The 17,661-nt window shown below is 45.8% G+C and overlaps 1 protein-coding gene and 1 non-coding gene across 9 annotated transcripts in view; one reads left to right on the forward strand and one right to left on the reverse strand.

Moving 5' to 3' along the window:
• Nucleotides 1-17,319, reverse strand: part of FMNL3 (formin like 3) — a 79,973-nt gene extending 62,654 nt beyond the window's left edge. For 3 of the 8 annotated variants that reach the window (XR_016394920.1, XM_089920678.1, XM_030763096.2), the window contains exon 1: nucleotides 16,925-17,317. Coding sequence is in view for 7 of the 8 variants with exons in the window: in XM_089920678.1 (XP_089776804.1) it covers nucleotides 16,925-17,050 (126 nt within the window). In the remaining variant the exon portion in view is untranslated. Of the gene's footprint in view, nucleotides 1-16,924 lie in introns of all 8 variants that reach the window. The other 5 variants (XM_022572240.2, XM_022572239.2, XM_030763094.2 and 2 more) reach the window with 4 other exon arrangements.
• LOC115803521 (U6 spliceosomal RNA) lies at nucleotides 10,758-10,864 on the forward strand. Its single transcript, XR_004024262.1, has one exon. It is a non-coding gene; the product is annotated as a U6 spliceosomal RNA (small nuclear RNA).
• Nucleotides 17,320-17,661: the final 342 nt, after the last annotated feature.

Here is a 17,661-nt window from a genome sequence, read left to right on the forward strand (position 1 = left end):
CAGCCCAGGACCCCTGCAAATTAAAAGCTCCCTCTTTACTGAATCCACTCAGCTTTAGTTATAGGTCACACTTTTTATTTTTGTAACCAGCCAACCCACCAAATTATAGGCTCAGACCATGGACAGGCACACTAAACACTGGGGCCAGCCTAGCAGAGGCACTGCCCTTTCTGGCCTGAGGAGGGTGTAGCAAGGAGGGTTGAACACCAGTCAAACCTGAAAGAGCAGAGGGCACGATCACTCTGCTGGGCAGAGTTGACTGAGGAGCCCGGTCACTTCCCAAACTCCTTATCAAGGCTGATAAGGTTCCATGGCCTAAGCCCTGCTCACCTTTCTTCTGCCTTCCCTGATGTCTCTTTAGCATCCTTGCTGACCAATCTGGCATCTCTTCAGTTCCTCGAAATGTGCAAAGTTCCTTCCCATCCCAAGCTTTACTCTCTCTTCCTAGAAAACCTCTCACCCAGATCTTTACACATGGCTATAAGGATGAATGGGGGGTGGGGGGCAGGAAGGTGGAGCTAGGTCTGCAAGGCTGGAGTAGAGAGACAACTAAGGAGTCTACTACAATGGACCAGGCAAGAGATGAGGATCCTCTGCCCCAGCAGGTGGGGCTCCTGGCTGCCCTTCATATATCTGGCTAATTCTTCCTCTTTAATCCCCTCCCACACTGCTCTGGCCTTCAGTCTCCTCTCTCCTGATCCACACCTGTCCCCTGTAAGACCTGACAAAGTCCATGTCTTCCTGAGACCACTGCCTGATTAGCAATCCCATGCCACGCTAATCCTTCCCTAACCCTCTAGTCCTTCTGTGCTTGGAGCTGTGTGGCACCTCATCACTTCATGATCTCACTTGGTCTTCACAAAAACATGTGATTGGGCAAGACAAATATCCCCATGTTATGGATAAAATAACTGAGGCACATAGAGAGCCTCACGGATAATCTGAGGACACGCACTTGTTTTAATTCTCTAGTTGTTCAAAGTACAGTTCTATTTTGTCTCTCCAACTTGCATTATCTTCTATTTCTTTGTTATTCTCCAAAGCACTCGAGAAAGTGCTGCATATGCAGTAGGCACCTAAGATCTGTTTCCTTAATAAATCAAGAAAGGAAGGAAAATGAAATGAAAGTAGACAGTCTCTCAGAGATTCCAAGGCTGCCTCTGGCCTTCATTTAGAGGGAAGCCTTGGTTATACTCTCTCGTAACAACCTGTTCTTTGTCTCCCGAGGACATATAACTTGTAGTTAAGTATTTATTTGTTTAATATCTGCATTCCCATAAACTCCATGAAGGCAGAGGTGATATTTGTTTTTCACCACTGTATACCCAGTGCTATCACTGGCACACAGTAAATAAAAAAGGAAATACTTGTTGAATAGTGAAAGTCCTAGTGGGATAGCTGGGATTCAAACCCAAGTCTGGCTGACTCTAAAGCCCGAATCTTCCCACCACACCTCTTAGCAAAGGAAGACTTGTTCTACTTTCCCTGTGTTCTGCCGTAATGTACACAATCCCCACCAAAGCAGTACTGAAGGCAGAGGGGGCGGGCGGTGACCCTGGAAAGAGAAGGAGATTGTGGTTAAGGATGTGGGTTTTGGAGTCAAACTGCTTGGATTCAAATTCTGACGTCACCACCTACTAGCTGTGTGATCCCAGGTGAGCTATTTAACCATCCTGGCCCTCCATTTCCTCATCTATAAAATGGAGATAATTATAACTACTTCATAGTTATGGTGATTAAATGAGATAATGTGTATAAAGAGCTTTGCCAGATGCTTGGCATACCATTAGCATGCAATGAACATTAGCTGTGAAAATGATTAGCTATCCACATTTCTGGGAGACAAGAATCTAGAGAACATAGTTTCCTTGGGGGTTGGGGCTGCTGAACTGACTTAACTTTGAGAAGCTTAGCTGCAGTGAAGCCCAGAGCTTGTTTATTCTCTTTGCTGACTTCACCTGCTAAACTGAGGCTGGAGGTGCAACTTTCACTAGCCTAGAAATGAAACAGGCTAAAAATATACAACTTGGCTGTGTCTGGGAGACCAAGGTTGGGCCTACATTTAAGAATTTAAAATATAGCCTCAGGGCGTAAGGGCATCTCTTAGGATTCTTTCTACTATGAAAACTAGTGCCAAGCTCAGTACAGGGCAAGGAATGACCTCACTGGTGTCCTTTCTCCCTGTTGCTCTCTTCTTTTGGGTCAGCGCAGAGAGTAAGAGAGAGGAGCTTTCTTTTTTGCAATAAAAGTTGAGTCATCCTCCCCTATTTTTATTCCTCCTTTTCCCTTAAAGGAGGAACAAATACATGGGTACATATTGTTAAAAAATTAATCAACTCAAAAGCTTATAGAATAAAAAAGGAGTCACTGGCCCCCAACCCTATCCATCCCCCTCCGTAGGTCACCACAGGGACTAACAGCTTGGTATTGACTGTTCCAGGCCTTTTTTCTAAACATTTACATACAAACATGTGGCTTTATAAAGCATTATATATACTCTTCTTTTAATTCCCTTTTTAGACGATTATATTTATACATACACACACACACATATCTTCGAGATTCCCATCAGCCACAACCATTTATTGAGTGCCTAGCCGGTGCCAGGTATTTGGCTGGACAGTGATAAGCATACAGAAAGTTTCCACCCTCATGGAGTCAACAGTCTGGGGAGACAGATAATAAGCAAGTAATTAAACAAATAATTTTAAAATGGAAAATAATACAAAAGAAGTTAATAGGATGCTAAGAGAATAATAAAGAAGAGAGGCCTCTCTGAGAGGTGGCATTACTAAAACTGAGCCCTGAAGCATAAACTAGATTGAGCCATTTGAAGATCCAGGGGCAAGGCATTCCAGGAGAGGAAACAGCTTGTGCAAAGGCCCTGAGACAAGAAAGGAACTTGTCCCGAACTAAAGGAAGGCTAATGTGGAGGTCGGCAATCAGGAGGGTGAGTAAGGTTACAGAAGTCAGCAGGAGCCAAATAACGCAGGCTTAAGGGCCAAGGCCAGGGGTTTGCTTTCTTTTTTAGTGCAAAAGGAAGGCATTAAAGATTTCTAGGTAGGAAAATGATGCTATTTGACTTATATTTTAAAGTTGGCTGTTTTGTGGAGAATGGCTGGGAGGATGGAGAAAGGAGCAGTAGAAGAAATTGGGAGGCCAACTGTCTGGATGTAATACAAGCCAGAGTTGACATCGGCTTGGACTGAGGCAGTGGCAGTAGAGATAGAGAGAATGGGTAGATCTGAGACATATTTTGAAGATGGAATTGGCAGAGTAATAGACTGAGTATGGAGAAGGAAGAAGGAAAAATTAAGGATAACTCCCAGTATTTGCCGGGAGTAACCAGATGAATGGAAAAGAAACAGATATGGACAGGAAATGGACAATCAGGTTTCTCCCAGGTGTTTACTGTTAAACAATGCAGCCCTGAGGATCCTTTCCATGCACCTTCATGCCATGTGTAAACAGTTCCGTAGGACAGTTTCCCGGAAGTGAGATGACCAAGTTAAAGGGTATGCACATTTGAAACTGGTAGACCCTATAAAACGTCTTCTAAAATGTCTGTACCAAATTACACTACTACTAATGGTGTATTAATGTACCACCAATGACAACCATAGACATTGTCAATCTTTAAAAATTTGCCCAGATTATTAGTATAAAAGTGTATCATTGGGCTTCCCTGGTGGCGCAGTGGTTGGGAGTCTGCCTGCCGATGCAGGGGACATGGGTTCGTGCCCCGGTCTGGGAAGATCCCACATGCCGCGGAGCGGCTGGGCCTGTGAGCCATGGCCGCTGAGCCTGCGCGTTCGGAGCCTGTGCTCCGCAGCGGGAGAGGCCGCGGCGGGGAGAGGCCTGCGTACCGCAAAAAAAAAAAAAAAAGTGTAGCATTGGAATGTTCATTTCCTTGATTTCTAATGAGGTTAAGAATTTTTTATTTAACTTTTAATTATATAACTGACATATAAATACATTCTCCTTGTAAGAAATGTTAACATTATAGATAAAGCTAAATTCCCTTTGACTTTCCTGTTCCTCTTATTATGATTCCCTCCCTACATTTCAGAGGTAATCATTGTTATTAGATTTACTTGTATTCTTCCAAAAATTTTTCTAGGCAGTTTAAAATATATATATATATATAAAATCAAGGATTAAGCATCTTTTAGAAGTTGTGGACTTCCCTGGTGGCACAATGGTTAAGAATCCACCTGCCAGTGCAGGGGACATGGGTTCGATCCCTGGTCCAGGAAGATCCCACATGCCGCGGAGCAGCTAAGCCTGCGAGCCACAACTACTGAGCCCACACGCCACAACTACTGAAGCCTGCGAGCTGCAACTACTGAAGCCCGCACGCCTAGAGCCCGTGCTCCGCAACAAGAAGCCACCACAGTGAGAAGCCCACGCACTGCAACGAAGAGTAGCCCCCGCTCGCCACAACTAGAGAAAGCCTGTACATAGCAACGAAGACTCAACACAGCCAAAAAAAAAGAAAAAAGTTATATTTCTAGCAGTCCTTTTAGCATTAACAAAAAATCTAACCAAAAATTTTTACTTAAGGCCTCTCCAAGTGACATCTAAGCTGAGACTTTCTCAAGGTTACTTAACCCCTCTGAGCCCTGTTTTCATCACCTGTAAAACAGAAATAAAAACCATATTCAAAAAGATACATGCACCCAAATGTTCATTGCAGCACTATTTACAATAGCCAAGGCATGGAAACACCCTAAATGTCCATCAACGAAGGAATGGATAAAGAAGATGTGGTACATATATACAATGGAATACTTCTCAGCCATAGAAAGGAACGAAATAGTGCCATTTGCAGAGATGTGAATAGACCTAGAGACTGTCATACAGAGCGAAATAAGTCAGAAAGAGAAAAATATTGTATAATACCACTTATATGTGGAATCTAGAAAAATGGTACATATGAACAATTGCAAAGCAGAAATAGAGACACAGGTATAGAAAACAAACTTATGCATACCAAGGGGGGAAGGGGGAGCGGGATGAATTGGGAGATTGCGATTTACATATATACACTAGTACATATAAAATAGATAACTAATGAGAACCTACTGTATAGCACAAGAAACTCTACTCAATGCTCTGTGGTTACCAAAATGGGAAGGAAGGGCTTCCCTGGTGGTGCAGTGGTTGAGAGTCCGCCTGCCGATGCAGGGGACACGGGTTCGTGCCCCAGACCGGGAGGATCCCACATGCCGCGGAGCGGCTGGGCCCCTGAGCCATGGCCGCTGAGCCTGCGCGTCCGGAGCCTCTGCTCTGCAGGGGGAGAGGCCACAAAGGTGAGAGGCCCGTGTACCGCAAAAAAAAAAAAAAAAATGGGAAGGAAATCTAAAAGACAGGGGATATATGTATAACTGATTCACTTTGCTGTACAGCAGAAACACAACACTGTAAAGCAACTATACTCCAATAAAAATTAATAAAAAAAGAAGTGAAATAACTGCCTTACAGTATTGTTGTCGAGCTTAATGAGATAATACATGTAAAAGCATGTGGCATATACCCGACAAATGTTGAATTCTCTTTCCTTAACCTATACAAGTTAAATCTAGGCATTTGGTGGAGACCAGAAACTGAGCCATTCCTATAAGGATGAGATGGGAGACTCCACCCAGAAAAAAACAACATTTTTAATGTTGTTCTGAAAAAAACTTTTTTTCATAATAAAGCCCCCAAAAGATCTGAATTTTTCTTCAAAAATTTTGGTATGAAATATTCTGAGCAGTCAAAAAAAGTATAGGTAATTTTTGTTTGTTTGTAAGGTAGAAAGCAAAGGGATTTAAGCATAGAAGTAACTGCTAGAGACTGGATGTCAAAGTCCTCTTTAAGGCACACCCTGGGAAGCCACAACTGCCTGGATTTTCCCAGAGTCCTGAGGCCTGCTGGAGAGAGTTGTGGCTTCGGGCAGACAGTACCTCAAAACATAGGATATGACCTAACTTTTGGGCTTCACTGCAAGGATGCCACTGGTTCCCCTGGCTTGTCAAAGTACATCCTGTCATCCCTACCTGGATGTTCCTGGAGGTTGAGGGTCTGGCTCAAAGGGGAAGACCTCACCACAAAGTATCCTTAGTCAAAGTTAAATTAAGGCATCATCAGAAAATCTACAAACAACAAATGCTAGAGAGGGTGTGGAGAAAAGGGAACCTTCTTGCACTGTTGGTGGGAATGTAAATTGGTACAGCCACTATGGAGAACAGTATGGAGGTTCCTTAAAAAACTAAAACTGGAATTACCGTATGACCCAGCAATCCCACTACTGGGCATATACCCAGAGAAAACCATAATTCAAAAAGACACATGCACCCCAATGTTCACTGCAGCACTGTTTACAATAGCCAGGTCATGGAAGCAACCTAAATGCCCGTCGACAGACGAATGGATAAAGAAGATGTGGTACATATATACAATGGAACATTACTCAGCCATAAAAAGGAATGAAATTGGGTCATTTGTAGAAATGTGGATGGATCTAGAGACTGTCATACAGAGTGAAGTAAGTCAGAAAGAGAAAAACAAATATCGTATATTAACGCATATATGGGGAATATAGAAAAATGGTACAGATGAACCGGTTTGCAATGCAGAAATAGAGACACAGATGTAGAGAACAAACGTATGGACACCAAGGGGGGAAGCGGGGCGGGGTGGGGGGATGAATTGGGAGATTAGGATTAACATATATACACTAATATGTATAAAATAGATAACTAATAAGAAGCTGCTGTATAAAAAATAAATTAATTAAATTAAATTTTTTTTAAGTTAAATTAAGATGTCCAAGGGCCAGAGTATCTCCCTCTGAATGACAGTCAACCAAGTTTCAACAAGCTCTCTTTTTTGGAACCACCAACAGAGGCATTATTTTATCTGAACTGATAGCCCTTTTGTAAGGGCTCCATTCCCCTTACAAAAATATTGAGTACTGTTTGTGTCAAGGAGCTCCTGCAGTGGCTTCTCCTTGCCCAGCTCTCCCTTCCCATTCCTCTAGGCTCAAAGTCAGGGATTCCCTAGCAGATCCAAGAATGGGTTTTAAACCCCCAAAGGACTGTATGTGTGCACAGAATTAGGGGTCACAAGTTTAATCAGATTTTCAAAAGAGTCTTTTACTCAAAAGATCCAGAAGCACTGTTCAAAAAGCTCTCAAACATATTCCCAACCTAAAAGAACGTTTACCCTGGCTTGAGGAGCTAATGGGGTTAGTAAAGGTCAGCAGTGAGGTATGTATACCCCAAACTGCTCCTTGACAAGTTTTAGGGTAGAGCCCACAGTACAGAAGGAACCAGGGAATCAGTCCTTAAACCTACAGACAGAGGTAATAAAAAGATGGATGTCCACCTCTTGCTTGAAGGTGTAATAGGAAACGGGAAAACCAAGAAAGCACCAAAAACTGTTGCTCTGCCTTTACTTTTACTGCTCTTAAAGCTTCATCCCCAACTGGGACACAAGACAACGGAGGTACAGAAGAAAATCCAGGGACTTCCCTGGTGGCGCAGTGGTTAAGAATCTGCCTGCCAACGCAAGGGACACGGGTTCGATCCCTGGTCTGGGAAGATCCCACATGCCGTGGAGCAGCTAAGTCCGTGTGCCACAACTACTGAGCCTGTGCTCTAGAGCCTGCAAGCCACAACTACTGAGCCCACGTGCCTAGAGCCCAGCTCCACAACAAGAGAAGCCACTGCAATGAGAAGGCCGTGCATCGCGACAAAGAGTAGCCCCCGCTTGTCGCAACTAGAGAAAGCCTGCACACAGCAACAAAGAACCAACGCAGCCAAAAATAAATAAATAAAATAAATACATTTATAAAACAAAAAAAAGAAAATCCATAAAAGAGGGGTATATGTATACGTATACCTGACTCACCTTGCTGTACAGTAGAAACTAACACAACATTGTAAATCAACTATACTCCAATAAAAATTAAAAAAAAAAAAAAAAAAGAAACACCTGACTTCCCTGGTGGCGCAGTGGTTAAGAGTCCGCCTGCCAATGCAGGGGACACGGGTTCGAGCCCTGGTCTGGGAAGATCCCCCATGCCACGGAGCAACTAAGCCCGTGCGCCACAACTACTGAGCCTGCGCTCTAGAGCCCGTGAGCCACAACTACTGAGCCCGCGTGCCACAACTACTGAAGACCGCACGCCTAGAGCCTGTGCTCCACAACAAGAGAAGCCACTGCAATGAGAAGCCCACGCACTGCAACGAAGAGCAGCCCCCGCTCGCCGCAACTAGAGAAAGCCTGCACGCAGCAACGAAGACCCAATGCAGCCAAAAATAAATAAGTAAATAAATTTTTAAAAAACCAAAAAAACAGAGTTATCCAAAAAAATAAAGACAACAGAGGTACAGATTAGTAGAAGATAATTCTCAGCAGAAGCGCTATCAGCATTTTGGGTAAGATCATTCTTTACTGTGTGGGACTGACCCACATGCTGTAGGATGGTTAACATCCCCAGCCCTCGGGCACTAAATGTCAGAAGTAACTCGCCCCTCCCCACTCCAAGTCAGTGTGATAACCAAAACATCCTCACTTGCCAAAAAGCTCCCTCCTGGGACAGTACCTCCCCCAGCTGAAAACCACTTTAACTGATGGGAATAGGGGTGGTATATACTGGGTAATGTATATGCCACAAACATTTAATTGTAGAACCTTTATAGATTATAAACTATTTTCATTATGTTGTCTACTTTAAACATCTTCAAAACCCTTTAAAGTAGGTATGATCATCACCAATTTCATAAGGATGAAATTGGCTCAGAAAAGTTATAGACTTTGCCTAAGGTCATCAGCTGGGGAAAAAGAAAAAAAAAAAGGGTATCAAGCTGGACCAGAACCCAAGTCTTCTGATTCCAAAACTGATGTTTTTTCTTTCAAAACATCCTAAGCCTGCAAGAGTCTCAAACCAGCTACTTCCTTCCAGGACATATTTTTTTCAAGGTTTCACGGGAAATACTGGGAAGATCTAGGGACTGGCTCTCCAGCTCCCTGCAAGGAAGCTGGTAAAAACTGAGCGGAAACTAACTCTGCTCTAAACTGTAGCTAGTCCTTAAAACAAGATAACCATCTCCAAAAGTACCCAAACACAAGGCTCATGCCCAGCTCTTACTTAGAGATGGCATGAGCAATTGGAGGAGGGCTGTGACACTCTCTAGGCCAGGTCTAAGTAGAAATGAGCAAGCAGGGCAAGAAGAGAGTATATTCCTTCCCCGTTAATGTTTTTAGGGACCCAGAGGCAGGACCACCAGCCCATCCAGCTCTGTCAATAACCCGGGTGAGGGTGAGAAGGTGGTAAAAGAGATGGGGAGGGAACGAGGAAAGAGATGAGGACAAGAATTGAACTATCACGAGCATACAACAGCCTAAATCCTTCCTCTACTTGCAAAATTTGTCACGTAAATAATTCTGATATCCCCTCGTGGTTCTGAACATTGTTTAGAACACCCTTCAAGTACCTCAAAGTACTTTATAAACTGAGAAGAGTATGCATATTAGTAAAGGGGGGGGGGGAACTGCTCCGCCAAAACCCTATCCAGGTCCTCCCCTACCCACCACACAAACTTCCAACCCACAACTTCGTTGTAAAGTGATGGAAGACAGAAAGCATAAGAGATTCTGGAAAGAGGATTCTGAAAGGTGAAAACAGAAGAAGTAGAGAGGAGTGTGGGAGGCACAGACAACCAGAGTATTTTAAGGACAGAGAGGCAGCCTAATACCTTTATATCTTTCTTGGGGGACTCATTCTCCCATGGAAGGAAAACAAGATAGAAAAATGTGGCTCTGCTGAGGGAGGCGGAGAGACTGGAAATGGGAACTCAGGGATTCTAGCTGCCTAGTTCATCTCTATTCTGGAAACCTCTTCTTCATGGATGACAACCTCGAAACCCTTCAGTTCCCATGTGGTGCTATTCAAAAAGAGGGGGCCCTAGAGTACCCAGCAAGGAGCAGGGGGCGGGGGCTGTGTAGAGACAGCACCCTCTTTTATCTTTTAAGAAAAAGGTCCTTCCTCTTCTCTGAAGTGCATTTCCGAACTGGAATGAACCCCTGGCCTTTCCCTGGCGCTGCTTCAGCTCAGCGCAGACTTAGGAGAAACATTCCCCAGAATGGAGGTGACCAGCCTGGCTGAGCAGATAACACGCTGACTTCAGGCCGCCAGCGCTGCTGTCCCCTGGGCCGACTACAGTCAGCTCTGGGGCAGATTCTTTGGTCTCGACCACGGAACTGGGGCCCTGGCTCCGACCAGCCTTCCCAGGCAACCCCAGGGGCAGGGGAGGATCTGTGGTCTCATTTCCTCTCCACCTTGGCTTCTTTTTTCACTTCATTGAAGATTAGCTATTTCCACCACAACCAGTTCCTGTTCTCACCAGCTGCAGCGGTTGTTTCCCCACAGACAGAGCTATGAAGCACTGGTGTGGCTGCCACCTGGACTGTCCCAGCTGCAGAAACAGACCCAATAAGTCCTGAGCTAAAGGGCTTTTTCATCCCAGATAAAATAGCAGAGAGAAGAAATTAAGGGGCAGGAAGCAATTCCAAGAACTCTCCAGTGGATACACTGTTATCCATTTCATTATTATTTTAATCTTACATAATAGTTATATATGCTCTTTCATATATGAAAAATATTTTATAATGAACAAGTGTGGAAACATATACATTTATTACATAGAAATATGTATGTATAATAAATCTCCAGCAGAGAGCTAAGAACACATATAAAAGATGGCCAAGTGCTCGCTTTGGCAGCACATATACTAAAACTGGAACGATACAGAGAAGATTAGCATGGCCCCTGCGCAAGGATAATACGCAAATTCGTGATGTGTTCCATATTTTTAAAGATGTTAAAAAAAAAAAAAGATGGCCAAAACACTTATGATGAAATGTTAAAAGAAATACAAATTAAAACAAAATACCATTGCTCACTAATTAAACTGGCAAAGGTGTTTAAAGTTAAACCATGCAGTAATGGTTAGCTTATGGAGAAAGGGAGACACACTATCAGTGGAAAAGACAACTGGTACAACTTTTTTAGAAGGCATACTTCTCAAAGGCCTTTAAAAGCAATTTATCCCAAGGAAATAATCAGACATGCACCCAAATATTTATGCACATAAAATTCATCACAATGTTAATTATAGTAGCAAAAAGCGGAGACAGAGAGAAATATAAGGCAGTAATAAAATACTGTATTATGGAATATTTTACTAGCCATGAAATCATAAGACTGAAGAATATTTAGACAAATGAGAAAATGCTTCAAATAGTAAAATTAAAAATCAGTTTACAAAACAATATGCACAGTATGACTCTAACTGTTAAAATATGTATATCAAAATGTTAATAGTAAATGGAGAGATTACAGGTGATTTTAATGCTCTTTTCCATATGTTTTATACTTTTCACACTTTTTACTTCTAAATTTGCTTACTAAATATGTCTTATTTTCATAATCAGGAGAAAAGAAGCTATCCTCAATCCTGCAACCTCCCTTTAAGGACACTCACATGAAGTACTCTCTTTTAAAAAAAAATGTGGAAATATGTATTTAGGACCTTAAAAACATTATATCCTACAATCTAGGAAGTTCAATTTGGGGTTTCTATCCCAAGGAAAACTCTAACTATTGAAAAAGTACACCAAGATGTTCATCACAGCATTGTTTATGATGGCAAATAGAGGCAAACAACCTAAATGTCCAACAAGAGGAGAGTTAAGTAAACAATGGTACATTCACTTGATGGACCATTGTACAAGCATTTAAAAATGTTTACAGTGACTATCCTGGGAAAACTAATGAAATAACAAAAGCAAAAAAAAAAAAAAGCCATGTTGGATAAATATATGTGTGTGTACACACACACACACACACACTACTATCACAACATTGTACAAAACCCTATGCAGAGGGCTTCCCTGATGGAGCAGTGGTTAAGAATCTGCCTGCCAATGCAGGGGACACAGGTTCAAGCCCTGGTCTGGGAAGAGCCCATGTGCCGTGGAGCAACTAAGCCCGTGCTCCACAACTACTGAGCCTGCGCTCTAGAGCCTGCAAGCCACAACTACTGAAGCCCGTGCGCCTAGAGCTTGTGCTCTGCAACAAGAGAAGCCACCACAATGAGAAGCCCACGCACTGCAACAAAGAGTAGCCCCTGCTCTCTGCAACTAGAGAAAGCTCGCGCACAGCAACAAAGACCCAACGCAGCCAAAAATAAATAAATAAAATTAATTAATTAAAAAAAAAACCCTATGCAAAGACAAAAACATGAAAAGTTTTAACACACATTGTCGGGCTTCCCTGGTGGCTCAGTGGTTAAGAGTCTGCCTGCCAATGCAGGGAACACGGGTTTGAGCCCTGGTCTGGGAAGATCCCACATGCCACAGAGCAACTAAGCCTGTGAGCCACAACTACTGAGCCTGAGCTATAGAGCCCGCGAGCCACAACTACTGAGACCGTGTGCCACAACTACTGAAGCCTACACGCCTAGAGCCTGTGCTCCGAGACAAGAAAAGCCACCACAATGAGAAGCCCACACACTGCAATGAAGAGTAGCCCCTGCTCTCCACAACCAGAGAAAAGCCTGCACGCAGCAACAAAGACCCAATACCGCCAAAAATAAAACAATAAATTTAAAAAAATAATAAAAATAAAAAAAAAAAACACATTGCCTCCATTTGCTAAAGGAATGGAGAAAATATGGACTTTTTCCTTCAACCTAAATCTTCAATCTTTTCTTCTTTCTAAATTGCCCAAACTTGTTTTTAGAGAATGAGTATTACTTTAAGGGAAAAAAGGAAAAAAGCTGAGTTTCCCTTTGAGCCATGAAAACATTCCCAAATCACAAGGAGTCCACTGCATCAGTTCCATCTCCCTCCCACCTACCCCTACACCTCCCCAATCTAAAGCAGGGTCATATGGGAAAGTCAAGGAATGAGGTTTCCCTCTGTGCCCTAGGGTCTTCTCAGTGGGGTCTCTAAACGAGGGGGTTGCTCTGACAGCTGTCAAGGGCCCTTACCCTCCCCCAAGTTCTATCCCAGCCTGAACTAATTCACCACAATCCCCAGGGCTGGGAAAAACATTTCCACCATGGCGATTTGGAACTTGATATTTAGTCCAAGTTTTTCCCAGCCCCTTTCTATGTCAAAGGAGGCCTCTCAAAGCCTCTTGACAACTAGCACCCAGGCCAGCTTAGCTCCCACATCAATGCTACACTTATAGCAAAACCCCAAGTCATCAGTCTTCACCAGGGAAATGTGAAAGGAGGGGCCACGGCAGGGACAGCCCATCACACAGCCCCACCCTCATGCCCTGAGAGCCTCCTCTTGAGGGATATCCAGGGCTTTTTCTGGCATTAGAGCCTTTAGACTTCGTTTCAAATCTGTAGTAAGCCAGTAAACAGAAAAATCAGGGTGCAAACACAACAAAAGCAGACAGCTATCCTTTTAAAGCCATTAAAGCCCTCTGCCTCCCCTCTCTATCTAAGGAAAGGCCAGTACTGGCCAGCATACTAGCTTCTGAGCAACTAAGGTAGTAGACTAGTCAGGACTGAAACACAGAAGGGGGCTTTACCGGACCAGAGATCTCATCCTGGTATTAATAAAGAGGAGCTCCAATAACTGACCATCCTAAACTTCTCAGTCCTCAACAGAATAGGGGCTGCTGCCAAGGCAGGGGGTAAGGAAGGATCCCAAGAAAACAGTGTAACACAGCAGCTTCACAACCTTTTTAATATCAGGGCACACCTAGAAAATACTATTTGCACAGTACACAGGGTAAATGGTGGAAGCTGATCCAGCCAGACGGGACCAACCTGGGACCTGAGCTGCTGCCAGGGCTGAGGGGATCAGTATCCCAGCACACCAGTAGGAAAGCCCTGGATTAGGGCACTGGGCTGGGGTAGGACTATGTCCTGCACAAACCACCTCATGGCTTCAGACGAGTTAGCCAACCTCGGCTGACAGGCTGTGGGTCAGATCATGTGTCTGCACCAGAAAGCTGGGAGCCTGGGGTCTTGACTCAGCAACGATACAACTTCCCCAGCCAGGGTGCTTTTCAGGGGGGGTTTCCATAGATACACTGGGACTGGGGAAGCCCTCCATGTAACAGCAGCAGCATATCCTGAGTCTGGCTATACAGAACGGGGTAACTGGTTTCATCAGATTACTGAACCGTTTTGGGAATACAAATGATCTCAGATCTGAGTCACTGCTGAGAGTTACACATTTAAAAACTGCCATTTACCAAGCACACAGCAGATGCCAGACTCTGCTAACTAAGTACTTAACTTCTAGTTTCCTTAAATTCACACAATAACCTCATGTGGCAAATACTATTATTATCCTCATTTATAAGAGGGAACTGGGACTCAAAGAGATTAAGTAACTTGATTAAGGTCAAACACTTTTCTAACTGGAGACTGTGAGGAGCCAGTATCTGAGCCCACTTTGACTTGAAAATCCATATGCTTAACCAGGACACCAGCACATCACTTCAGCAAAACCAACAAATAGCTTGTCCGTAAACCAAATCAATCGGGGGAAGAAAATGGTATAAAAGGAGCAACCTGTCGTACTCTTTTACACAATCAAGAAAAGAAACTGATCTATACTGAGTACCTACTGTGTGCCAAGCACCTTATATACACCCCTCAATTCTCAAAATCCCACCAGGATGGTAATCATTAGCCCCATTGTACAGATGAGCAAATCTAGGCTCAGAGAGGTAAAGACGATCGCTAAGACACCGCTCCTGCTCTTTCTACTGTACTATGCTTCTCCTGACTGTCAGGAAATATACATGAGCCTGTTCCAGGGTCAAACATCCAACAGTCAGTACTGTTCCCAAAGGATGGTGGAAAGGGCATGTTTTAGGAACAGAGGAAAGAGGGATCTTTAAGAGTCCCTAGCGAAGAACTCAAATCCCCAAGAAAGCATGATTTCCCTGTTAGAAAACTGAGGTAAAATCTCCTCCCTTCCTAAGACAGCTAATTAGCCCTGGCCTGCCCTGTTACAACTCCCCATTAGCAGCGGCTCAGGCACACAGTAACAAGACCAAAACAAAAGCCAGGAGGAAAGAAATCAAAACTTTATGCTGAAAGTTAGGTTTACACGTGGGTGGTACGGTCCCCAGTTTGACCTAGGCTCTCTGGCTAGTAATCAGGATACCATATGCATTTTGTAAATATTAAGCCATTAATCTGCCAACTAAACAAATGTGTCAACCAAACTCCAGTGAGGACATGACCAACTCTGGTTCTGAGCTCTCACAACAAACAGCCTGGTAGCGCCTACCTAAGGCAGCCCCCTACCCAGTCCACCTCTGAACATCCCTTTACATCCCTTTTTCTCCGATTTCTGTAGCTACCTCATGCCACTCCATGGGGGTTTTCACACCCCCACTGGAGGGCAGATTCCCTCCCACTCTTTTCCCCCAACAGTTGAGCTCTTGTTTGCAAGGGCACCAAGTCCCGGGCTCTCCTCAGCCTCTGAGATGGCCACAGCACATTAGTAATCACTGACTCACCCCATCCCCCTGAGGATGCTGGGGGAAATGCAGAGGGCCACAAGACATGTGGCCCAGATCCCTTTGGCCCTTCACAGAGCTGATGGGCAGATAGGTGCCAGCTTCCCCTTGGAACCCCGTGAACCCTCTCTGATCTGGCTATGGTGCCAGTGGGCTGATGTCAGGCTCTGCACCATCGGAGAGGCCAGGATCTCTAGACAGCTTCACTGGTGCCAACAGATCTAATCTTCCTATTCCAAAGCAGATGAAATCCAATAAGGCTGCTAAGTCACAACTTAACCCTCCTCACAGGCAAAGGCAAAGTCAGCCTTTCAGGCCACAGTAACAATAACGGCAGCATTAACACTGCCTCTTAGAGAGTTCTTTGAGGAACTGGGAACTATTTCCCCAAGTTTCTCTAAGATTTACCTCTGTTAGCAAACGTTCCTTCACCTAGCTCACTTTCTTTCTCCAAAACTTCATTTTTAGCTCCGACATATTCTCTGCCTCCATCTCAGTGATACCAGCTCAGACGCTCTCTGTCCACAGAGCCACCGACATCAATGTCCAGTTCCCACATCAAAGAAGAATCCCAAAGTCAGCTCTAAAAACTCAGCCATACAGATCATTTAGGAACCTACAGAAAGACTAAAAAGAAGCACAGGCAAAAAACACAAACCAGCCACTAGGGCTTAACATAAAAGGGGTGGGGTGGGGGAGGCAGGATGGTTTGTGTATTGTTTCAATTGGAAAAATACACTAGTGAAATGGCTTATCCACATGTTCAGCTCTTTTAGGCAAACCCACTGTAACTTTGCAGGATGCCTGCAGGCCGTTCTGAAAGTAAGTAGAATGGCATCACTCTTTATTCCACCCCCTTCACGAGCTGCCAGTCCCCCTCCATTCCCCCTCCTCTCCCCCAAACATCTGGTCTGGGCTGGGAGTAGGACCCACTCCCTGGAAAGCCTCCATGTTAACACGAGAGGCGGTCTCCCCAGTCAGAGAACCCGGACTTAGGCTGGGGAGTGGGCCGGCCCTGAGCTTCTGAATTCCCCCGCACCAGCCAAAGGTTTAGGAATGAGAATCCTAGGGACCTGCGGAGACTGTCAGGGAAGTGAGGAGAAGTGCGAAGGGCGGCAGAAGGGGAAGGGAAGAGGAAGAAGTCTGGATCCTGGGGCGGTCCCGGGTTGGGGACCCCTCCTCCTAAGTGTCCAGCGGTTGAGGCGTCGGTTGGGAGGTCCCCGACGGGGCTGCTCAGAGGTTCCTGGGAAGGCGCTGGGGGCCGAGACCCATCGGGGGCCCTGACTGAAGGGGTGGGCCGGACCAAGGAACCCACCCGGGGCGCTGGGACCTGCGGGGCGGTAGGAGGGGGAAGGGACTAGGCTCAGCTCTCACCAGCACCAAGGCGAACCTCTCTTCCAGCTCACAGGGCTCAGGCATCGGCATTTTGCCGGGCGGCGGCAGCAGCGAGACAGAGGGAGGCTCGCCCTGGCCGCCCTCGGCGCTCTCCAGGTTGCCCATAGCGGCGGGGCCCCCTCGGGGGCCTCAGCCCCCCACCTCCACGCCCGGGGGTCTTTGGCGCGGCCGTTCGGACCCGACTCCTCCCTCAGCGCCGGCTACCCCAGACCCGACTCCTCCGCCGGGTCGGGGGCTCTTCGGGGTCCGGCAGGAGGCGGCGCAGCGGACAGCGGCACCGAAGCGACAGGAACCACGGCCACGGCTCTAGCTTACACCCGCCGCCTCGCCGCTCTCGGCGCGCCGCCCCGGCGCTGCCCCTCCCCGCCCCCCGCGTTCTTTCCCTCCCCTCCCCACCTCGCTTCCTCCCACCCACTCCCGGCCGGGACTCCCGCTTCCCCCCCGAGCGCCGACTGCAGCCGCGCGCCTCGCGCCCCATTCATGCAGGCCCCGCCTCTCGCCCACGGGCCTCTAGGGCGGCCCGCCCCACCCTGCCCCCGCCTGCGCCCGATTGACTGCCGCAACTGCCAATCACAGCGCCTCCAGCCCCCGGCTGCCTCGAGCCTGGCGCTTGGCGCGCCCTGGCGGCCTTGGTGCGTATCTAATCACCGCAGTTGCTGCCGCGGGAAACGGCCCTTTTCCACAACAGCTCGTAATGTGTACAAATAAGTAAGATA

This window comes from Delphinapterus leucas, chromosome 11 (genome assembly GCF_059928025.1).
Source record: "Delphinapterus leucas isolate spDelLeu-1000000601 "Yukka" chromosome 11, BTC_Dleu_Yukka2, whole genome shotgun sequence".
NCBI classification, from domain to species: domain Eukaryota; kingdom Metazoa; phylum Chordata; class Mammalia; order Artiodactyla; family Monodontidae; genus Delphinapterus; species Delphinapterus leucas.